This window comes from Hyla sarda, chromosome 8 (assembly GCF_029499605.1).
Source record: "Hyla sarda isolate aHylSar1 chromosome 8, aHylSar1.hap1, whole genome shotgun sequence".
Taxonomy (NCBI): domain Eukaryota; kingdom Metazoa; phylum Chordata; class Amphibia; order Anura; family Hylidae; genus Hyla; species Hyla sarda.
In genome coordinates this window covers 216115155-216140165 of record NC_079196.1, presented here as the reverse complement: position 1 = coordinate 216140165, position 25011 = coordinate 216115155, and the positions used below count along the sequence as shown (strand labels likewise).

At 40.5% G+C, this 25011-nt stretch overlaps 2 protein-coding genes across 2 annotated transcripts in view; both read left to right on the top strand.

The window, feature by feature from the left end:
* Positions 1-25011, top strand: part of SLC5A10 (solute carrier family 5 member 10) — a 293441-nt gene that overhangs the window by 73674 nt on the left and 194756 nt on the right. The window lies entirely within an intron of this gene.
* PRPSAP2 (phosphoribosyl pyrophosphate synthetase associated protein 2) overlaps positions 1-25011 on the top strand; it is a 59419-nt gene that overhangs the window by 22093 nt on the left and 12315 nt on the right. The window contains exons 2-8 of the mRNA XM_056535573.1: positions 411-543; positions 3019-3071; positions 8568-8634; positions 10856-11028; positions 16701-16816; positions 24401-24456; positions 24787-24938. Coding sequence (XP_056391548.1) covers positions 461-543; positions 3019-3071; positions 8568-8634; positions 10856-11028; positions 16701-16816; positions 24401-24456; positions 24787-24938 — 700 coding nt within the window. The 5' untranslated portion in view covers positions 411-460. The remainder of the gene's footprint in view (positions 1-410; positions 544-3018; positions 3072-8567; positions 8635-10855; positions 11029-16700; positions 16817-24400; positions 24457-24786; positions 24939-25011) is intronic.

Here is a 25011-nt window from a genome sequence, read left to right as displayed (position 1 = left end):
AAGAATATAACTACTATAATACTGTTCCTATATACAAGAATATAACTACTATAATACTGCTCCTATATACAAGAATATAACTACTATAATACTGCTCCTATATACAAGAATATAACAACTATAATACTGCCCCCTATATACAAGAATATAACTACTATAATACTGCTCCTATATACAAGAATATAACTACTATAATACTGCTCCTGTATACAAGAATATAACTACTATAATACTGCTCCTATATACAAGAATATAACAACTATAATACTGCCCCCTATATACCAGAATATAACTACTGTAATACTGCTCCTATAGAGGTTTATATCTGTATTTTGTATGTTTACAATGCTTTTTCCCTTGTGTATGTAGAGTGCCCCTTTTCTCACTCTCTTGTTCTCTCTCTCCTATAGGAGGACTGTGGGTCCTGCCGTTTGTATGTGACAGCCGTTCACTCCCCAAGATGAACGTTACCAAGGGTGGCCTGATCCTTTTCTCCGCTAATTCCAATGCCTCCTGCGTAGAGCTGGCCAGGAAGATTGCCGAGTACGTATATGGCGCAGGGGGGGGGGACGTGACAATGTTCTGACCTTCAGCTCCATTACATTCTTTCTCTCTCTCCCTGCTTTGGCTGCTTCTTAATCTCTTCTGACTAGTCATTGTGGATGAGATTGTTTGACAACACTTGATTACGGCGCGGAATTACTGTCTCCCGCACTGTCACAAATGGCAGATAATGATTCATGGCGTCCAGAACGTGCGGTCGCTCATGTCGTCCTCTGTAGCGCCCAGCACAACACATAAGGCGCTGTCACGGATTTGCACTATATGTAATTCTATGGCTGTTTGGATCGCTCGGCATACGAGTGGTTCCTATTAGACGCCTGCCCGGCAGCCATGTTTCCCGGCAGCCATGTTTCCCGGCAGCCATGTTTCCCGGCAGCCATGTTTCCCGGCAGCCATGTTTCCCGGCAGCCATGTTTCCCTCCATTGTGTACAGTCACTGTCTTATAAGTCCAATGTGAAGTGAAAAAGTCCAGCTCTCCCTCTATAGCCCAGAGTGTCTCGGACCGGAACGAACCACTTCCATGCAATACTGATCAAACAAACAGGATAATCAAGCACAGTGGTCTTCAACCTGCGGGCCTCCAGATGTTGCAAAACTACAACTCCCAGCATGCCCGGACAGCCAACGGCTGTCCGGGCATGCTGGGAGTTGTAGTTTTGCAACATCTGGAGGTCTGCTGGTTGAAGACCACTGGTCTAGCGCTTAGCTGGATAAAATAGCGAGGATTTTATTCAAAAGATACAGGTACAAACATCGTGACGCGTTTTGGCTGCTGGATCACAGCCTTGTATGATTAAAGGGGTTATCCAGGAATTTTTATATATATATATATCAACTGGCTCCAGAAAGTTAAACAGATTTGTAAATTACTTCTATTAAAAAATCTTAATCCTTTCAGTACTTATGAGCTTCTGAAGTTAAGGTTGTTCTTTTCTGTCTAAGTGCTCTCTGATGACGCGTGTCTCGGGAAACGCCCAGTTTAGAAGAGGTTTGCTATGGGGATTTGCTTCTTAACTGGGCGGTTCCCGAGACAGCTGTCATCAGAGAGGATTTAGACAGAAAAGAACAACCTTAACTTCAGAAGCTCATAAGTACTGAAAGGATTAAGGTTTTTTAATAGAAGTAATTTACAAATCTGTTTAACTTTCTGGAGCCAGTTGATATATATATATATATATATATATATATATATATATATATATATATATACATATATATATATATATAAATATAAAAATTCCTGAATAACCCCTTTAATCATACAAGGCTGTGAACCAGCAGCCGAAACGCGTCACGATGTTTGTACCTGTATCTTTTGAATAATATGCTCGCTATTTTACCGAGCTAAGCGCTGGACCATACTGTTTGTTTGATCAGTCACTGTCCTAAAGCGGTACTTCGGTGGAAAACTTTTTTTTTTTTTTTTAAATCAACTGGTGCCAGAAAGTTAAGCAGATTTGTAAATTACTTCTATTAAAAAAAATCTTCATCCTTCCAGTACTTATTAGCTGCTGAATACTACAGAGGAAATTATTTTCTTTTTGGAACACAGTGCTCTCTGCTGACATCACGAGCACAGTGCTCTCTGCTGACATCTCTGTCCATTTTAGGAACTGTCCAGAGCAGCATATGTTTTCTATGGGGATTTTCTCCTACTCTGGACAGTTCTTAAAATGGACAGAGATGTCAGCAGAGACACCAGTTTCTGGCACCAGTTGATTTAAAAAAAAAAAAAGTTTTCCACCGGAGTACCCCTTTAAGCCTCTTTCTACACTGCAGGTATCATCCTGTAAAAAAAAAAACCTCCGTTATTACTCCTGACAAAAAGTCCTGAAAACAGCCGTTAAAAAATCCCATTAATGGGATTTTTTTGACAATCCTTTAGCATGTCCGTTTTTACTCGGTTATTTGTCAGTTATTTTTGCCGGCACAAAAGACGGTGCATGCACTAATTTTTGGTCCGGCAAAAAAAAAAAAAAATGGTGAAAAACCGGACGTTAAAATTTAAAACATTGAAGTCTATGGGAATGGGATGTTAAAAAAAAAAAAAAAAAATCATCCTTTATCATCAGTTATTGTCAGGTTTTTGAACATCCGTTTTTGCACATAACATGCTCAGTACAGCTTTACAAAAAAAGGGTTTAAAACCTGATCAAATAAAAAATGGATGTAACTGGTAATAACGGATGAATAACATCAGGTTTTTTAAGAAAAAAAAAACATTAAAAATAACGGATGATGGTCATCAGTTCTCATCAGTTATTACCAATTATCATCAGTTATTGCATCCTTTTTTTTTTTTTTTTTTTTCATCCGTTATTGTAAAATAATGTCAGTAAGAAAGCAGGATGATACCTGTAGTGTGAGAGGGGCCTTATTGAGTTGACCAGTCTGTGGGGGTATAAACTGGGCAATAGTTGCTTACCAGGGTTTTCTCTGCATAACTTTTACAGACGCCTTGGGGTTGAGCTTGGCAAGGTCCAGGTATACCAGGAACCAAACAGAGGTAAGGGTTCATTCATTGCCCTACGTTTCCTGTATTTGTTAGAGATGAGCGAACTTACAGTAAATTCGATTCGTCACAAACTTCTCGGCTCGGCAGTTGATGACTTTTCCTGCATAAATTAGTTCAGCCTTCTGGTGCTCCGATTGGCTGGAAAAGGTGGATACAGTCCTAGGAGACTCTTTCCTAGGACTGTATCCACCTTTTCCAGCCCACCGGAGCACCTGAAAGCTGAACTAATTTATGCTGGAAAAGTCATCAACTGCCGAGCCGAGAAGTTCGTGATGAATCGAATTTACTATAAGTTCGCTCATCTCTAGTATTTGTGTTTGCTTACCTCAGGGTTTCCCAACCAGGGTGCCTCCTGCTGTTGCAAAACTACAACTCCCAGCATGCCCAGACAGCCTTCGGCTGTCTGGGCATGCTGGGAGTTGTAGTTTTGCAACAGCTGGAGGCACCCTGGTTGGGGAAACACTGGCTTACCGCAATGCTGAGCAATACGAATCCCCAGGTATCCTCTGATGATCTGACTGTCCCTGCAGGACGCAAAGGGAAAACCCTCCATTTAGATCAGTGTTTCCCAACCAGGGTGCCTCCAGCTGTTTCAAAACTACAACTCCCAGCATGCCCGGACAGCCTTCGACTGGGAGTTGTAGTTTTGCAACAACTGGAGGTCCACAGTTTGGAGACCACTGCACTAATCCATTGTTCCAAAACCGTGGCACTCCAGCTGTTGCAGAGCATCAGTCATTCCCTGATGGTTGCAAGTTGTCCAGTCATGCTGGGAGTTGTAGTTTTGCAACAGCTGGAGGCACCCTGGTTGGGAAACACTGACTGACTTACCGCAATACGAATCCCCAGGTATCCTCTGATGATGTGACTGTCCCTGCAGGACGCAAAGGGAAAACCCTCCATTTAGATCAGTGTTTCCCAACCAGGGTGTCTCCAGCTGTTGCAAAACTACAACTCCCAGCATGCCCGGACAGCCTTCGACTGGGAGTTGTAGTTTTGCAACAGCTGAAGGTTCACATTTTGGAGACCACTGCACTAATCCATTGTTCCAAAACCGTTGCACTCCAGCTGTTGCAGAGCTCCTACATCAATCATTCCCTGATGGTCGGAAGTGGTCAGGGCATGCTGGGAGTTGTAGTTCTGCAACATCTGGACTACTTTTCCAGTGCAAAATGAAGTTTCTTTGCAAATATTGTTTTAGTATTGCATACGCAGCTCCACTGCAGTCCTATGTGTTTCCGTGGTTACAGGTATAATCACATTTTGCAGTCCGGGGGCTGATGGGAGGAGGTGGTAACACACAGGATTGTTCATAGACTGACGGCTCATGAGTCTGCAGAGGAGCTGTGTACATAAAGCCGCAGACCTGAGTCTAGACACGTCTTCACTTGGAATCTATGAGAACATTAAAGGGGTTCTCCGGTGGAAAACTTTTAATCAACTGGTGCCAGAAAGTTAAACAGATTTGTAAATTACTTCTATAAAAAAAAAAATCTTAATCCTTCCAGTACTTATTAGCTGCTGAATACTACAGAGGAAATTATTTTCTTTTTGGAACACAGAGCTCTCTGCTGACATCACGAGCACAGTGCTCTCTGCTGACATCTCTGTCCATTTTTTGGAATTGTCCAGAGCAGCATATGTTTTCTATGGGGATTTTCTCCAACTCTGGACAGTTCTTAAAATGGACAGAGGTGTCAGCAGAGAGCACTGTGGTCATGATGTCAGCAGAGAGCTCTGTGTTCCAAAAAGAAAATAATTTCCTATGTTGTATTCAGTAGAGATGAGCGAACTTACAGTAAATTTCCCCAACAGGGTGCCTCCAGCTGTTGCAAAACTACAACTCCCAGCATGCCCAGACAGCCGAAAGGCTGTCTGGGCATGCTGGGAGTTGTAGTTTTGCAACAGCAGGAGGCACCCTGGTTGGGAAACCCTGAGGTAAGCAAACACAAATACAGTAAATTCGATTCGTCACGAACTTCTCGGCTCGGCGGTTGCTGACTTTTCCTGCATAAATTAGTTCAGCTTTCCGGTGCTCCGGTGGACTGGAAAAGGTGGATACAGTCCTAGGAAAGAGTCTCCTAGGACTGTATCCACCTTTTCCAGCCCACGGGAGCACCTGAAAGCTGAACTAATTTATGCAGGATAAGTCATCAACTGCCGAGCCGAGAAGTTTGTGACGAATCGAATTTACTGTAAGTTCGCTCATCTCTAGTATTCAGCAGCGAATAAGTACTGGAAGGATTAAGATTTTTTGATAGAAGTAATTTACAAATCTGTTTAACTTTCTGGCACCAGTTGATAAAAAAAAAAAGTTTTTCCAACCGGAGTTCCCCTTTAAGCAGAATATAATCGATAAGTAATAGCCCCGATCTCCTCGCTGTCCTGACGTAACCCGGTGAGCAGCTGTCGGCAGGGTTATCTGTAATTTCTAAAATGAAGCCGAAGGTCGTCCTCATCAGTTAATGAACATTAATCTCCAGCCCGTCGCTCCTCATTTCTTCTGGCCGGGTGGTGATATGTATATGCGGACGATAATTGTGTCTCTGGTCATGTGACCTTCCTGACAGCGCCGCCGCCAGCATCAGAGATGTTGTGGCTGTACGGCTTACAATTGCTCTAATCTCTTCGGCTCCAATTTGACTGTTGTCAGGATCTTTTTATTTTTTTTAATTTAATTTAAAGGGGTACTCCCTGGTGCCAGAAAGTTAAACAGATTTGTAAATTACTTCTATAAAAAAAAAAATCTTAATCCTTCCAGTACTTATTAGCTGCTGAATACTACAGAGGAAATTATTTTCTTTTTGGAACACAGAGCTCCCTGCTGACATCACGAGCACAGTGCTCTCTGCTGACACCTCTGTCCATTTTAAGATCTGTCCAGAGTAGGAGAAAATCCTCATAGCAAACGTATGCTGCTCTGGACAGTTCTTAAAATGGACAGAGGTGTCAGCAGAGAGCACTTGGGTCATGATGTCAGCAAGGAGCTCTGTGTTCCAAAAAGAAAACAATTTCCTCTGTAGTATTCAGCAGCTAACAAGTACTGGAAGGATTAAGATTTTTTTTAATAGATGTAATTTACAAATCTGTTTAACTCTCTGGCACCATTTGATTTAAAAAATAAAAAAAAAGTTTTCCACCGGAGTTCCCCTTTAAGAAAACTTTTGACATGTCCTAGAGCAGTGTTTCCCCAACCAGGGTGCCTCTAGCTGTTGCAAAACTACAACTCCCAGCATTCCCGGACAGCCGAAGGCTGTCCGGGAATGCTGGGAGTTGTAGTTTTGCAACAGCTGGAGGCACCCTGGTTGGGGAAACACTGACAAGTTTTGATTGCTCAGGATCTTGGTATGGAGAACTTCATTGATCACTTGCAGGATTGGGGAGAAGCGCCTGGATAAGCTCTTCTCTCTCTACGCTATTTAGCCTTTCTATCCAGACTTACTAGGGCTACTTAGACTTTCTATATATTTAATTTCCCACAGAGAGAAAGATGAAGCCTCGCTGTGCGTTTCTCCCTGTGTGTTTTAGTGATTGATGGGAGTCTCGGCGCCCCGAATCTGACCAAAACGTTTGACATCAATTTTAAACAGGATAAGGGATAAGTATCTAATTAGTGGAGGTCTGACTGTAGGGATCGGATCCCCAGTGATCATGAGGACCAGGGTTACCACGTACCCCAAGTTAATGGTGCTGCAGCACAAATACGGTGCTGACACTTTATTCGCTTGCTATGTGACTGTCGGACATAGTGGAATACTGAAGAATAAACAGGAGGTCCAGCACTATTATGATATGCAGCTTTATTCGGATAGACAACACACGGTAAAAGCGAATGACAGACGCGTTTCGAGCGCATGCGCTCTTCCTCGGTGACCAGGAAGTGGAATACTAGCTTCCTCAGTCCCATAACAAGTAAATTAAGTGGCGGCCAAACATTCGCATTACTGCTTAATTTGCTTGGCGGACATGGACCTCCATGTCAACTTCGGCTGTGACACGTGTGGCGCAGCCAAATATCGGCCCCCGTTCGCCCTAATGAGATTCCGTTTGCCGTAGCCTCTCCTTGACCTCAATGGGAATTACGGAGCTAATGAAAGTCCTATTTTAAAGGGGTATTCCAGGAAAAAACTTTTTTATATACCGGTATATCAACTGGCTCCAGAAAGTAAAACAGATTTGTAAATTACTTCTATTAAAAAATCTTAATCCTTTCAGTACTTATGAGCTTCTGAAGTTAAGGTTGTTCTTTTCTGTCTAAATCCTCTCTGATGACACCTGTCTCTGGAAACGCCCAGTTTAGAAGAGGTTTGCTATGGGGATTTGCTTCTAAACTGGGCGTTTCCCGAGACAGGTGTCATCAGAGAGGACTTAGACAGAAAAGAACAACCTTAACTTCAGAAGCTCATAAGTACTGAAAGGATTAAGATTTTTTAATAGAAGTAATTTACAAATCTGTTTAACTTTCTGGAGCCAGTTGATATATAAAAAAAAATGTTTTTTCGTGGAATACCCCTTTAACTTGTGTGCTGCAAGGGAACTCTGTGCAATTCAGGTAGCACAATGCGGCCATCTTTTGGCTGCAGCACCTGTGTTACATCCAAGGTTACTGTGTAGGCGTGGCCTAAAATCAAATTAATGAGAAATGCGACCATTTACTGTAAAGAAAAACACTTTTATCCTTTCAAACTTGGAAGATTTGGTTAAAAATTTAAAGACAAAAGCTTCACTCCAGTTTTAGAAAACTATTGAGGTAAAGGGAATCTAGCATGCACACCTCCTCCCCACCCCTCCCTGAAGCGCGCTTGGCTCCTCCCTCCCCCATTCCTCCCTGCAGCATACATGCCTCCTTCTAACCCTGCTGTAGCAGGCATGGCTCCTCCCTCCCTACAGCATGCGTATCTCCTCCCTCCCCCACTCCTCCTTGCAGCATGCACTCCTCCTCCCTCCTCCACCCCTCCCTACAGCCTATACATCTCTTCCCCCACCCTTCCCTGCGTTATTGATATACAAGGCGCAGTGCTGGAAGCCAAGCAGGGAAGGGTGTGGGAGGGAGAAGGCATGCATGCTACAGCACAACACCGCCTTTATGATTCTTAAGCTCAGATGGAAAACATTATTTTATAACTTTGCCAACAGCCATCAGCTTAGAGACAGGTGTCATTTTGGTTTATCCCCCTTTCGACTATCTATCCACGTCTGCAGCTCTGACAGCTGACAGATTCCCTTTAAATAGGTACACAAACATCGAGCTGGTCCTCCAGAATATAGCCTTTAGAAGTTTACTCTCCATATATACTGTATATAATCTAGTCTCTTCCATCAGTCTTTATATATAAGATCCTATGTTTTGTATTTGACCTTACCAGGATTCTCAGAAATGATCCCTTCTTTTGGAAGGACATGCTTACCTCTTGGTGCTGACTGATTCATTTTAATTTATTTTTTTCCCCCCTCAAACCTCCCTTTACCCCCCCCCCCCCCCCCCAGAGACCCGCGTTCAGATTCAAGAATCGGTGCGAGGAAAGGACGTATTTATCATACAGACAGTTTCCAAGTAAGTCTTCGCAGCCACAATATATTCCCACCTTGACTGTTATTTTCTTCACTTTTAGACACTGTTTTCCAACCTGTGTTCCTCCAGCTGTTGCATAACTACAACTCCCAGCATGCCCGGACAGCCTCCGGCTGTCCGGGCATGCTGGGAGTTGTAGTTTTGCAACAGCTAGAGGCACCCTGGCTGGAAAACAATGCTTTAAGAGTTAATATTTTTCACAGGAGACTTGGCCAAGAGGATTGTGAAGATGAGAAATGAGCTCATTCCATGAAACCGTTGTGTGTCATAATTTATGTTTGGTGCACAGACATAGCGTTCTGTAGAGCCGATCGCAGCAGATGGGGCCTCATGTAACTGGGGAGGGCGGCAGTGGGGATAGCACATGCTGAAAAAGACCGTCATGATGCCTACATATTGAAAAAAATAAAATGATGCATTCCATTCTGGTCCCCTTCTGCTGATACCTGGACCCACCCTTGTCATTGCCCATGGTATTGTGAATTTTGATTGGCTGCTACAGTCATGTGTCCATGGATGAAAAAACAAGGTGCTGTGATGTCGAGGTCGAGACCATTGTATGTTGAGACCATAAGTCTATGGAAACCTGGTAATTGGTTCTGAAATGTCATCCAAAAATAGGATAAAGTGAGGATTAAAGAAAAATAAGTAGATAACTAATAGAGATAAAGCAAATCCTTACATATAAAAGTAATAAAGATCTGCTGGGAGCTGTAATCACTGTCTGTGTAGAGGACAGGAGCTTCTTCAGGGTCCTGTACAGTACACAGTGTCCTAAAAAAAGTAATGGAGCCGCCCTCACCTGGTGTCCAAAGGAGCAGCTAATCCTGGTACAGGTAAAGAGTACAGAACATGTAATACCTCCCTGTACTGTAGGGGGCGCTACCAGACACCAGTCAGTGCATACACTTCAGTAATACAGGTAAAGTGTACAGAACATGTAATACCTCCCTGTACTGTAGGGGGTGCTACCAGACACCAGTCAGTGCATACACTTCAGTAATACAGGTAAAGAGTAGTACAGAACATGTAATACCTCCCTGTACTGTAGGGGGCGCTACCAGACACCAGCCAGTGTATACACTTCAGTAATACAGGTAAACAGTACAGAACATGTAATGCCTCCCTTTACTGTAGGGGGAGCTACCAGACACCAGTCAGTGCATGCACTTCAGTAATACAGGTAAAGAGTACAGAACATGTAATACCTCCCTGTACTGTAGGGGGCGCTACCAGACACCAGCCAGTGTATACACTTCAGTAATACAGGTAAACAGTACAGAACATGTAATGCCTCCCTTTACTGTAGGGGGCGCTACCAGACACCAGCCAGTGCACTCACTTCAGTAATACAGGTAAAGAGTACAGAACATGTAATATCTCCCTGTACTGTAGGGGGCGCTACCAGACACCAGTCAGTGCATGCACCTCAGTAGTACAGAAAGTGTAATACATCCCTGTACTGTAGGGGGCGCTACCAGACACCAGTCAGTGCATACACTTCAGTAATACAGGTAAAGAGTAGTACAGAATGTGTAATACCTGCCTTTACTGTAGGGGGCACTACCAGACACCAGTCAGTGCATACACTTCAGTAATACAGGTAAAGAGTAGTACAGAACATGTAATACCTCCCTGTACTGTAGGGGGCGCTACCAGACACCAGTCAGTGCATACACTTCAGTAATACAGGTAAAGAGTAGTACAGAACATGTAATACCTCCTTGTACTGTAGGGGGCGCTACCAGACACCAGTCAGTGCATACACTTCAGTAATACAGGTAAAGAGTACAGAACATGTAATACCACCCTGTACTGTAGGGGGCGCTACCAGACACCAGTCAGTGCATACACTTCAGTAATACAGGTGTTTTACCAGTGAATGTCCATTCTGATTGGTCAGATCTTCCGGCCATTGACACTTTTCACAGATCTGGACTGTGTGTACATTGTATGTTGAGTCCGGTTTCAAGTTACAATGGTCCAGAAAAGACTGAAAATATTGTCCCCTGAGGCCATTGTAAGGTGAGTGACCACCGTATATGTATCCTGTCTGGGCTCCATGTGGCTCTGCAGCTGTGACGGCGCAGATTCCTGGTTTAGTAGCAGCTGCGGGAGGAATGCGCGCTTCTAATGCTTTCATATGGATTTTACTGACATATTGTGTGACATTCATTGTTGGCTCTCTGCCATATGTCCGCAGGGATGTGAACACGACAATCATGGAGCTTTTAATCATGGTGTACGCGTGCCGGACCTCGTGCGCCAAAACCATCAGCGGCGTCATCCCTTACTTCCCTTACAGCAAGCAGTGCAAGATGAGGAAACGAGGGTCCATTGTCTCCAAGCTTTTGGCCTCCATGATGTGTAAAGCGGGTAAGAAAACAAAATAATAAAATAAAATGGGGTTGCACTAAATCTTGGGGGGTGTGGCCAACTGTCCGCCAAAAATGTCTGACGCAAATACCCGCGTTCTTATTAATCAGCTCTGTTGACGTCCCAATGAAGAATATTTTCTTAGGACAACTGGGTGTTACCATTCCCATTATTAAAGGGGTATTCCGGCAATAAAGGATAGGGTATAAGATGTCTGATCGCAGGGGGGCCGCCACGATCTCCGTGCAGCACCCGAATTCTTTATTCAGTCTCGGAAACCTCTGTGTTTCCCGGACTGGAGACGTGACGCCACAACGTGACTCATTCACTGCATAGACCAGTGTTTTTCAACCAGGGTGCCTCCAGCTGTTGCAAAACTACAATTCCCAGCATGCCCGGACAGCCGTTGGCTGTCCGGGCATGCTGGGAATTGTAGTTTTGCAACAGCTGGAGGCACCCTGGTTGGGAAACAATGGCATATACTAATGCAGTACAGGGGGTCTGATTTGATTGACAGCCAAGGAGTCTGCTGCGCAATTCACCGGCTTGTTACTCGATCACATGGGTCTCGGGCCGGGATCTAAACCTTTTTGTCATGTACGGCTGCTTTCACACTATGAATAGTACCCATTATATAGCGCCCGTTATAAAATAGCGGGCGATCGCGGGGTTAAACGGCCATTATTAGAAAATCCCAAACAGACGTTAAAAAAAAATCCCATTATAGTCTATGGGATTTTTCTAATAGCCGTTTTAACCAGTTATCGCCCGTTATTAATAACGGGGACGTTATTTTGTGACGGAAGATAGTAACGGGAGAAATAGTTCATGCACTATTTCTTCCGTTTCTTCCTACCCTTTGGATAGGGGGATAAGATTTTTTCAGCGGATTACCCCTTTAAAATGATGTATAACTTGCCCAAATCTGCGATACCGTTCCGAAGGTACAGAGAGTGTATTATCCTCCGAAGGCATTTGCCCAATGAAGGCGGAACCTGGCACACCCGACTTTACTGCTAGAGATGAGCGAACTTACAGTAAATTCGATTCGTCACGAACTTCTCGGCTCGGCAGTTGATGACTTTTCCTGCGTAAATTAGTTCAGCCTTCAGGTGCTCCGGTGGGCTGGAAAAGGTGGATACAGTCCTAGGAAAGAGTCTCCTAGGACTGTATCCACCTTTTCCAGCCCACCGGAGCACCGGAAAGCTGAACTAATTTATGCAGGGAAAAGTCATCAACTGCCGAGCCGAGAAGTTCGTGACGAATCGAATTTACTGTAAGTTCGCTCATCTCTAGTTACTGCCTTCATCCCCACTTCTCCTATATGCCCACCCACCTCATGAATATTCATCAACGAACATCTCCAGACCCTGTTCTATGTATGGGACATGTTTGTAAGCGTGCTCTGTGACCTGTGCGGAGATCGTTCTACAGAGGAGGGAAAGGCCGAGCTCCTATTGTCTTCTCTATCTACTGGTGCCACCTTTCACTGTAATGCTGTATTGATGATTTCCCAGCAGCCTCCTCTTTATCATCACAGACAGAACAGGAAGTCTTAGCTCAGTTTTAGGCCCTAGTGGCCGGAGTGAAAGTTGCAAGATTTGTATTTATTATTTTATAAAAATGGATAGTAAAATGAAAAAAATAAAATAAAAATAAAATAAAAATCACAATGTTTTAAAAAAATCAGTTTCACATAAAAACTTGATCTGACAATAGGTAATTTTCTGACATAATAATTTCTTTGGACCTTCATGTTGTGTTTAGGGAGGCTTTACTGGATCTGGTTACAGATAATTATTTGCGCCCAGACGCTTTATTGCTTTCTAGGAAGGTGACGCCATTTTGTTCCTTTGCTGCGGCTTCCGCGTCCACGTAACACACCTCACCCCAGCATTACGCCTGGAGGCTTTTTAACTAGACCTCTGGGAATTTTTCCATCATTCTCTATAGAGAAATCCATTAGCGTGTGTTTATTGCAAGGTTTCTCAACCAGGGTGCCTCCAGCTGTTGCGAAACTACAACTCCCAGCATGCCTGGACAGCCGTTGGCTGTCCAGGCATGCTGGGAGTTGTAGTTTTGCAACAGCTGGAGGCACCCTGGTTGGGAAACACTGGTTTATTTGGTCGTTCCATCCTCTGTATAAACTTGGCTCCCTGTCTTTATGTAACTTAAGATCAGGTTTAACCCCTTAAAGGGGTATTCCAGGCAAAAACTTTTTTTTTATATATCAACTGGCTCCGGAAAGTTAAACAGATTTGTAAATTACATCTTAATCCTTCCAATAGTTATTAGCTTCTGAAGTTGAGTTGCTATTTCTGTCTAACTGCTCTCTGATGACTCACGTCCCGGGAGCTGTCCAGCTCCTATGGGGATTTTTTTCCATCATGCACAGCTCCCGGGACGTGACATCATCATTGAGCAGTTAGACAGAAAACTTCAGAAGCTAATAACTATTGGAAGGATTAAGATTTTTAAATAGAAGTAATTTACAAATCTGTTTAACTTTCCGGAGCCAGTTGATATATAAAAAAAAAGTTTTTGCCTGGAATACCCCTTTAACCCCTTAAGGACTCAGCCCATTTTGGCCTTAAGAACTCAGACAATTTAATTTTTACGTTTTCATTTTTTCCTCCTCGCCTTCTAAAAATCATAACTCTTTTATATTTTCATCCACAGACTAGTATGAGGGCTTGATTTTTGCGCGACCAGTTGTCCTTTGTAATGACATCACTCATTATATCATAAAATGTATGGCGCAACCAAAAAACACTATTTTTGTGGGGAAATTAAAACGAAAAACGCAATTTTGCTAATTTTGGAAGGTTTTGTTTTCACGCCGTACAATTTATGGTAAAAATGACGTGTGTTCTTTATTCTGAGGGTCAATACGATTAAAATGATACCCATTATTACATACTTTTATATTAATGTTGCGCTTAAAAATCACAAACTTTTTAACCAAATTAGTACGTTTATAATCCCTTTATTTTGATGACCTCTAACTTTTTTATTTTTCCGTATAAGTGGCGGTATGGGGGCTAATTTTTTGCGCCATGATCTGTACTTTTTTTTGATACCACATTTGCATATAAAAAACTTTTAATACATTTTTTATTATTTTTTTTTAATAAAATGTATTAAAAAAGTAGGAATTTTGGACTTTTTTTTTTTTTCGTTCACGCCGTTCACCGTACGGGATCATTAACATTTTATTTTAATAGTTCGGACATTTACGCATGCGGCGATACCAAATATGTCTATAAAAAATGTTTTTTACGCTTTTTGGGGGTAAAATAGGAAAAAAGGACGTTTTACTTTTTTATTGGGGGAGGGGATTTTTCACTGTTTTTTTACTTTTAAATTTTTTTACATTTTTTTTTTACACTTGAATAGTCCCCATAGGGGACTATTCATAGCAATACCATGATTGCTAATACTGATCTGTTCTATGTATAGGACATAGAACAGATCAGTATTATCGGTCATCTCCTGCTCTGGTCTGCTCGATCACAGACCAGAGCAGGAGACGCCGGGAGCCGCACGGAGGAAGGAGAGGGCACCTCCGTGCGGCGTTATGAATGATCGGATCCCCGCAGCAGCGCTGCGGGCGATCCGATCATTCATTTAAATCGCGAACTGCCGCAGATGCCGGGATCTGTATTGATCCCGGCACCTGAGGGGTTAATGGCGGACGCCCGCGAGATCGCGGGCGTCGGCCATTGCCGGCGGGTCCCTGGCTGTGATCAGCAGCCGGGATCAGCCGCGCATGACACGGGCATCGCTCCGATGCCCGCGGTTATGCACAGGACGTAAATGTACGTCCTGGTGCGTTAAGTACCACCTCACCAGGACGTACATTTACGTCCTGCGTACTTAAGGGGTTAAGGACCGGGCGTTTTTCCGTTTTTGCTGTTTCGTTTTTTTCCTCCTTACGTTTTAAAAATCATAACCCTTTCAATTTTGCACCTAAAAATCCATATGATGGCTTATTTTTTGCGCCACCAATTCTACTTTGTAACGACATCAGTCATTTTACCCAAAAATCTACGGCAAAACCGGGGAAAAAAAAAATATTGTGCGGCAAAGTTGAAGAAAAAACACCATTTTGTAAATTTTGGGGGCTTCCGTTTCTACGCAGTACATTTTTCGGTAAAAATTATTTTTTATTCTGTAGATCCATGCGATTAAAATGATCCCCTACTTATATAGGTTTGATTTTGTCGCACTTCTGGGAAAAAAATCATAACTACATGCACGAAAATTAATACGTTTAAAATTGTCATCTTCTGACCCCTATAACTTGTGAGGGCTAATTTTTTTGCGCCGTGATCTGAAGTTTTTTTTTTTTTTTTTCGATTTTTTTTTATCGCTTTTTATTCAGTTTTTTTTTTTATGATATAAAAAGTGACCAAAAATACACTATTAGGGATTTTGCAATTTTTTGCGCGTACGCCATTGACCCTGCGGTTTAATTAACGATATATTTTTATAGTTCGGATATTTACGCACGCGGCGATACCACATATGTTTATTTTTGTTATGGTTACATATTTTTATATGGAATTCGGGAAAAGAGGGGTGATTCAAACTTTAAGGGGTTAATGGGTGTTTTAATTTTTTTGTTTTTTTATTTGTTTTTATTTTTTTTTGTTTTTTTACACTTTTAGTCCCCTTAGGGGACTCTTAGGAGGAATCATTAGATTCCTCATACAGATCAATGTGGTTTCATAGAACGACATTGATCTGTGTGCTCTGTGCTTGATTGATAAAGCCTGGTCCTGCCAGGCTTTTTCATTCTGAGCGCCAGAGCCAGCACAGGATGTGAGGTAAGGCCTCCGGCTACCTCAGCAGTGGATCGCCCCACTGGACCACCAGGGATTGTTTAAATGTCCCTTTAGATGCCGCTGTCAACTTTGACAGCGGTGATCTAAAGGGTTAATTGCCAGCTGTGGCAATCGCCGCATGTCTATTATTAATGCCGGCCCCCAGCTACAGGAATCAGCTGGGGGCCGGCCGGTATGGTGCGGGCTCGAGTCGGGAGCCCGCGTCATACAACGGTTGCAGTCTCAGGACGAGCCGGCTCATCCTTAGACGGCAACTGTTTTAAAGGGGTATTCCAGGAAAAATCTTTTTTATATACATATCAACTGGCTCCAGAAAGTTAAACAGATTTGTAAATTACTTCTATTAAAAAATCTTAATCCTTTCAGTACTTATGAGCTTCTGAAGTTAAGGTTGTTCTTTTCTGTCTAAGTGCTCTCTGATGACACGTGTCTCGGGAAACGCCCAGTTTGGAAGAGGTTTGCTATGGGGATTTGCTTCTAAACTGGGCGGTTCCCGAGACACGTGTCATCAGAGAGCACTTAGACAGAAGAGAGCAACCTTAACTTCAGAAGCTCATAAGTACTGAAAGGATTAAGATCTTTTAATAGAAGTAATTTACAATTCTGTTTAACTTTCTGGAGCCAGTTGAGATATATATATATATATATATATATATATATATATATATATATATATATATATATATATAAAAACGTTTTTTCCCGGAATACCCCTTTAAGCAAACATTCACCAGGCAGGGATCCAAGCTGCTGATAACTCAGAAGGGATTGTGTCTGATCTCCCGTCATGTTGTGTCACAGTTTATATTCTGCTTCTCCCCAAAGGTTTAACTCACTTGATCACCATGGACCTACATCAGAAGGAAATTCAGGGCTTTTTCAATATCCCCGTGGACAATCTACGAGCGTCTCCGTTCCTCTTACAGTACATTCAGGAAGAGGTGAGTGGCTGCATTGTAACGGACACTTATATAAAAATATACATAACTAATAATGTGTTTTTATTAATTGTTTTTTTTCGGGATTCCTCTTAATTGTCTTTTGCCTATTTAAATTACAGTGCAATACACGACTTGTCCATCTATACTGGCCAGAAGTAGGCCAATAGGAGACTCTTTTGCAATGTTTTTGGCCTGTTAAAGCTTAAATGGGCCCTCTCATTAAAACTATTTTTTTTCTATTGCACTCCTTATGGTAAATAAAAAAAAATCTTTCTTTTTAAACTTTGTTAAAACATAGAAAACTTTAATTATTTTTTTTTATTTGTGTTTAAAAAAGCTGCCACTAGGTGTCTCCCTACTTGTCCAGAGCACATTTCCCCCATTTCTTGCACAGACTTTGGACTCCTGCCAGGGGCGGACACAGACAGCAGAAAGCCCCTGTGGAAACAATGTGCCCTCCACCCCCCCAAAAAATAAAATAAATAAAAAAAGTACTATGCCATAAAGTTGCACTGCAACTAGCATTAATCTGCATTAAGTAGCTTAGGATTCCCCCACATTAGGTAGCATTGAACCCCCAACACACACACACACTCTCTCTTACCTGGCCTGCGCTACTTACATCTGCCTGTGGGGATTTTCCTGGCAGAGGTGCGCGTTATAAGTGACGTCATTGCACACACCGCGCAGGACGTCGGCGTCGTGGCGCTTGCAATGACATCGCGCACCTCCGCCAGGAAGTCCCCACAGGCAGATGTAAGTACCACTATCTGTAAGTGCATTGTACAGGCTTACATTAAAGGGGTACTCCACTGGAAAACTTTTTTTTATTTTTATTTTTTTTAAATCAACTGGTACCAGAAAGTAAAAAATTTTGTAAATTACTTCTATAAAAAAAAAAATATCTTAATCCTTCCAGTACTTAGCTGCTGTATGCTCCACAAGTTATTTTCTTTTTGAATCTCCTTTCCAGTCTGACCACAGTTCTCTCCGCTGACACCTCTTTCCATGTCAGAAACTGTCCAGAGCACAAGCAAATCCCCATAGCGAACCTCTCCTGCTCTGGACAGTTCCTGACGTGGACAGAGGTGTCAGCAGAGAGCGCTGTGGTCAGACAGAAAGGAAATTTATAAAGAAAACAATTTCCTGTGGATGATACAGCAGCTGATAAGTACTGGAAGGATTAAGATTTTTAAATAGAAGTAATTTACAAATCTGTTTAACTTTCTGGCACCGGTGGATTTAGACAAAAATATTTTCTGGTGGAGTACCCCTTTAATGCCTACGCCTCAGAGACGACAGGTGATCTCTCCCCGGCGTAATTACAGCACAGATATAGGAAGCCGTGCATACTGAATGTTCATGCTGGCACGTCAGGCGCCGATCATATTACTGGCTGAACAATGAGCGTGCATCTCATTTACTGCAAGGAGGAGACCTGGCTGGATGTGTAGGTAGCATTTAGCTTTGTAGGTACTAATTTTATTATTTATTTATTTTTAAACCTTTTGCAACAGAAGTAAAATAAAACCGCACAGAGGTCTCCGCCTCCTCCGCCGTGTAAAGACAATGAACGGCCTTCACTTCTATTGGCTTTAGAGCTGAACATTATCATTTTTCTGTCAGAAATAAAAATAAGTCCAATCTAAATGACCTCCTTGTCCCTGATTGTTTTATTCCTTAGTATAATTATGACGTGGCCAAATCATTCCTTCTGAAAATGAAATACCGTATTTTTCGCCCTATAGGACGCACCGGCGTGTAAGACGCACCCAATTTATAGGTGCAAAATCTAAAAAAAATAAAGATTTTGAACCCAATAGTGGTCTTCAATCTGCGGACCTCCAGATGTTGCAAAACTACAACTCCCAGCATGCCCGGACAGCCGTTGGCTGTCCGGGCATGCTGGGAGTTGTAGTTGTGCAACATCTGGAGGTCCGCAGATTGTAGACCACTGCATAGGAGGTAATACTCACGTGTCCCCACCGCTCCGGACCCGTCACCGCTGCCCTGGATGTCGCTCCATCGCTGTCGCCGTGTCCCCGTCGCTCCGGAATGTCTCTGCTGCCGGCCGGGTATCCTCGCTCTCCGTCGCCGCCATCATGTTGTTACGCACGCCGACACACGTACGCGATGATGAGGAAGGAGAGCGCCGGCCATACAGGGGATCCCTGAACGGAGAAGACACCGAGGAGGCAGGTAAGGTCCCTCCCGGTGTCCTGAAAGCACTAACCCGGCTATTCAGTCGGGCTGTTCGGGACCGCCGCGGTGAAACCGCGGCGGTCCCGAACAGCCCGACTGAACAGCCGGGTTAGTGTCACTTTCGCTTCAGACGCGGCGGTCAGCTTTGATCTCCGCGTATGAAGGGTTAATACAGGGCATCACCGCGATCGGTGATGTCCTGTATTAGCCGTGGGTCCCGGCCGTTGATGGCCGCAGGGACCGCCGCGATAGGGGTGTATTCGCCGTATAAGACGCACCAACTTTTTCCCCCCAGTTTTGGGGAAGAAAAAGTGCGTCTTATACGGCAAAATATACAGTATTTGTTAAAGGGGTAGTCCGGTGAAAAACATTTTATTTTATTTTTTTAAAGCAACTGGTGTCGGAGCGTTAAACAAATTTGTAAATTAGATAAAATTGTGAGAGGCTCACCCCACTAAATATAATTATATACCGAGGTAACCTGTGTTGCACGTACCCGTCATGCCCCAAAAATAAATTAAAGTAAAGTGGCAAAACAGTCCTCAAGGTACCGTATATAAATTCTAAAAATGATCAAGATATGACCAGTTGACCATAGAGATTATTTATTATTAAATTAATAAAATAAAATGTAACATATAAGTTAAAATGGTGCTCTGACAGGGCCCATGGGGCCCTGTCAGAGCACCATTTTAACTTATATGTTACATTTTATTTTATTTTATTAAAGGGGTATTGCAGGCAAAAACTTTTTTATATATATCAACTGGCTCCAGAAAGTTAAACAGATTTGTAAATTACTTCTATTAAAAAAAATATTAATCCTTTCAGTACTTATGAGCTTCTGAAGTTAAGGTTGTTCTTTTCTGTCTAAGTAATCTCTGATGACACCTGTCTCGGGAAACACCCAGTTTAGAAGAGGTTTGCTATGGGGATTTGCTTCTAAACTGGGCGGTTCCCGAGACACGTGTCATCAGAGAGGACTTAGACAGAAAAGAACAACCTTAACTTCAAAAGCTCATAAGTACTGAAAGGATTAAGATTTTTTAATAGAAGTCATTTACAAATCTGTTTAACTTTCTGGAGCCAGTCGATATATAAAAAACAGTTTTTCCCTGGATAACCCCTTTAATTTAATAATGATCAATCTCTATGGTCAACTGGTCATATCTTGATGATTTTTAGAATTTATATACCTTGAGGACTGTTCTGCCACTTTACTTTTTATAAATTTGTAAATTACTTCTATTTAAAAATCTTAATCCTTCCAGTATTTGTCAGCTGCTGTATGCTCCACAGGAAGTTCTTTTCTTTTTAAATGTATTTTCTGTCTGACCACAGTGCTCTCTGCTGACACATCTGTCCGTGTCAGGAACTGTCCATAGTAGGAGCAAATCCCCCATAGCAAACCTATCCTGCTCTGGACAGTACCTGAGACAGACAGAGGTGTCAACAGAGAGCACTGTGGTCAGACTGAAAAAATAAAATAAAATTACTTCCTGTGGAGCATATAGCAGCTGATAAGTACTGGAAGGATTAAGATTTTTTAAATAGAAATAATTTACAAATCTGTTTAACGCTCTGGCACCAGTTTATAAAAAAATAAATAAATAGTTTTTCACTGGAGTACCCCTTTAAGCACTCAATTGGCAACAACATCAATGCTACACTAAGGCTGCATTCCCATATGCTTTCATCAATGGCTGCACCATATTGCTGATAATACCAGCAACATCTCGGGAACATTGGAGAATGCGTGGCGGCGCGGTTTCGGGCGCATGCGTTCACAGGTATATGAAAAAGCAGAATAAAGATGCAGAGACTGTGTTTGCATTCCCTGTGAACAGCTTTTGTCTGTGCTCTTTATTCCCTGCTGAGAAATGTTCTGTATATGATCTACGGAAAGAAAGCAACTATTTTGAGAGCATTTCAGTTTCACACAAGATTAACCGGCACTAATGTTCCATTGGGGCTACAATATACTAGAATATAGTACTGTCTATTTTACAAGAATGTATCCACTTTAATACTGCTTCTTATGTACAAGAATATAACTGCTATAATACTGCTCCTATATACAAGAATATAACTACTATAATACTGCTCCTATATACAAGAATATAACTACTATAATACTGCCTCCTATATACAAGAATATAACTACTATAATACTGCTCCTATATACAAGAATATAACTGCTATAATACTGCTCCTATATACAAGAATATAACTACTATAATACTGCTCCTATATACAAGATTATAACTACTATAATACTGCTCCTATATACAAGAATATAACTACTATAATACTGCTCCTATATACAAGAATAGAACTACTATAATACTGCTCCTATATACAAGATTATAACTACTATAATACTGCTTCGATATACAAGAATATAACTACTATAATACTGCTCCTATATACAAGAATATAACTACTATAATACTGCTCCTATATACAAGAATATAACTACTATAATACTGCTCTTATATACAAGAATATAACTACTAAAATACTGCTCTTATATACAAGAATATAACTACTATGATACTCCCTCCGATATACAAGAATATAACTACTATAATACTGCTCCTATATACAAGAATATAACTACTATGATACTGCTCGTATATACAAGAATATAACTACTATAATACTGCTCCTATATACAAGAATATAACTACTGTAATACTGCTCCTATATACAGGAATATAACTACTATAATACTGCTTCCTATGTACAAGAATATAACTACTATAATACTGCTCCTATATATACACAAGAATATAACTACTATAATACTGCCTCCTATGTATAAGAATATAAATACTATAATACTGCCTCCTATATACAAGAATATAACTACTATAATACTGCCTCCTTGTATATAGGAGCAGTATTATAGTAGTTATATTCTTGTATATAGGAGCAGTATTATAGTAGTTATATTCTTGTATATAGAATATAACTACTATAATACTGCCTCCTAGATACAAGAATATAACTACAATACTGCTCCTATATACAAGAATATAACTACTATAATACTGCCTCCTAGATACAAGAATATAACTACTATAATACTGCTCCTATATACAAGAATATAACTACTATAATACTGCTCCTATATACAAGAATATAACTACTATAATACTGCCTCCTAGATACAAGAATATAACTACTATAATACTGCTCCTATATACAAGAATATAACTACTATAATACTTCCTCCTATATACAAGAATATAACTACTATAATACTTCTCCTATATACAAGAATATAACTACTATAATACTGCTCCTATATACAAGAATATAACTACTATAATACTGCTCCTATATACAAGAATATAACTACTATAATACTGCCTCCTATATACAAGAATATAACTACTATAATATTGCCTCCTAGATACAAGAATATAACTACTATTATACTGCTCCTATATACATGAATATAACTACTATAATACTTCCTCCTATATACAAGAATATAACTACTATAATACTGCTCCCTATATACAAGAATATAACTACTATAATACTGCTCCTATATACAAGAATATAACTACTATAATACTGCCTCCTATATACAAGAATATAACTACTATAATACTGCTCCTATATACAAGAATATAACTACTATAATACTGCCCCCTATATACAAGAATATAACTACTATAATACTGCCTCCTATATACAAGAATATAACTACTATAATACTGCTCCTATATACAAGAATATAACTACTATAATACTGCTCCTATATACAAGAATATAACTACTATAATACTGCTCCTATACACAAGAATATAACTACTATAATACTGCCTCCTATATACAAGACTATAACTACTATAATACTGCTCCTATATACAAGAATATAACTATTATAATACTGCTCCCTATATACAAGAATATAACTACTATAATACTGCCTCCAATATACAAGAATATAACTACTATAATATTGCCTCCAATATACAAGAATATAACTACTATAATATTGCCTCCAATATACAAGAATATATCTACTATAATACTGCTCCTATGTACAAGAATAAATCTACTATAATACTGCTCCTATATACAAGAATATAACTACTATAATACTGCTCCTATATACAAAAATATAACTACTATAATACTGCCCCTATATACAAGAATATAACTACTATAATACTGCTCCTATATACAAGAATATAACTACTATAATACTGCTCCTATATACAAGAATATAACTACTATAATACTGTCCCCTATGTACAAGAATATAACTACTATAATACTGCTCCTATATACAAGAATATAACTACTATAATACTGCTCCTATATACAAGAATATAACTACTATAATACTGTCCCCTATATACAAGAATATAACTACTATAATACTGCTCCTATATACAAGAATAGAACTACTATAATACTGCCCCTATATACAAGAATGTAACTACTTTAATACTGCTCCTACATACAAGAATATAACTACTATAATACTGCCCCTATATACAAGAATATAACTACTATAATACTGCTCCTATATACAAGAATATAACTACTATAATACTGCTCCTATATACAAGAATATAACTACTATAATACTGCCTCCTATATACAAGAATATAACTACTATAATACTGCTCCTATATACAAGAATATAACTACTATAATACTGCTCCTATATACAAGAATATAACTACTATAATACTGCTCCTATATACAAGAATATAACTACTATAATACTGCTCCTATATACAAGAATATATCTACTATAATACTGCTCCTATATACAAGAATATAACTACTATAATACTGCCTCCTATATACAAGAATATAACTACTATAATACTGCTCCCTATATACAAGAATATAACTACTATAATACTGCTCCTATATACAAGAATATATCTACTATAATACTGCTCCTATATACAAGAATATAACTACTATAATACTGCTCCTATATACAAGAATATAACTACTATAATACTGCTCCTATATACAAGAATATAACTACTATAATACTGCTCCTATATACAAGAATATAACTACTATAATACTGCCTCCTATATACAAGAATATAACTACTATAATACTGCTCCCTATATACAAGAATATAACTACTTTAATACTTCCTGGTGTTCTAATAAACTTTTGGAATGTTTTACATTTATGAAGTTGGGACTTTTTTTTATTTTTTTTTTAAAGTTTATAATACAGTAATGCCCGACAGGGCTGGGTATGAAGCACTCCACCGGTATAGGAGGGAGCAAAGGGGTCAGTAATATTGTAGTTACTGCGAACCACATATTTGCATAGAATATATATATATATATATAATTTATTTATTTATTTTCCTTTTTGTCTATACAGATTCCTGACTACAGAAATGCCGTTATTGTAGCCAAATCGCCATCGTCTGCAAAAAGGTGAGATCACCCTCCTCCTCCTTCCTGATGTTTGGTATAAGGCAGGTGCTTCCCTGCGGCTTGTAGTGCTGTTTTATTCCACTGGATGGCACTGTAACAGAACAGACAATAGAATCCTTACACAGCCAATGAGAGGAAAGATAAGACTCCTCCACCTGGGGATCAGCTCCATGAAGGATTGAAGATCTTTGTTGCTTGTTATTGTTGTGTTGCCTATTAGACTGGCATTTATGTTACTTTAGTACCGTCTTATTATCTGTGTACTTTCTGTATAGTCCTATAGTCTTGTGTGTGTATATATAATCATTTGTCTCTCTCCATCCCATGCAGAGCTCAGTCTTTTGCCGAAAGGTTACGACTAGGAATCGCCGTTATCCATGGGGAAGCTCAGGATGCAGAATCCGACATGGTAGATGGAAGACATTCACCTCCAGTTGTCCAGAACATCGCCGCTGCCATTCACCCGTCATTGGAGATACCTTGTAAGTACCGTTCCTTTATAAGGCGGCATTGTGTATGAGCAATCATAAAAAAGTATGTAAAACTTACTGTAAA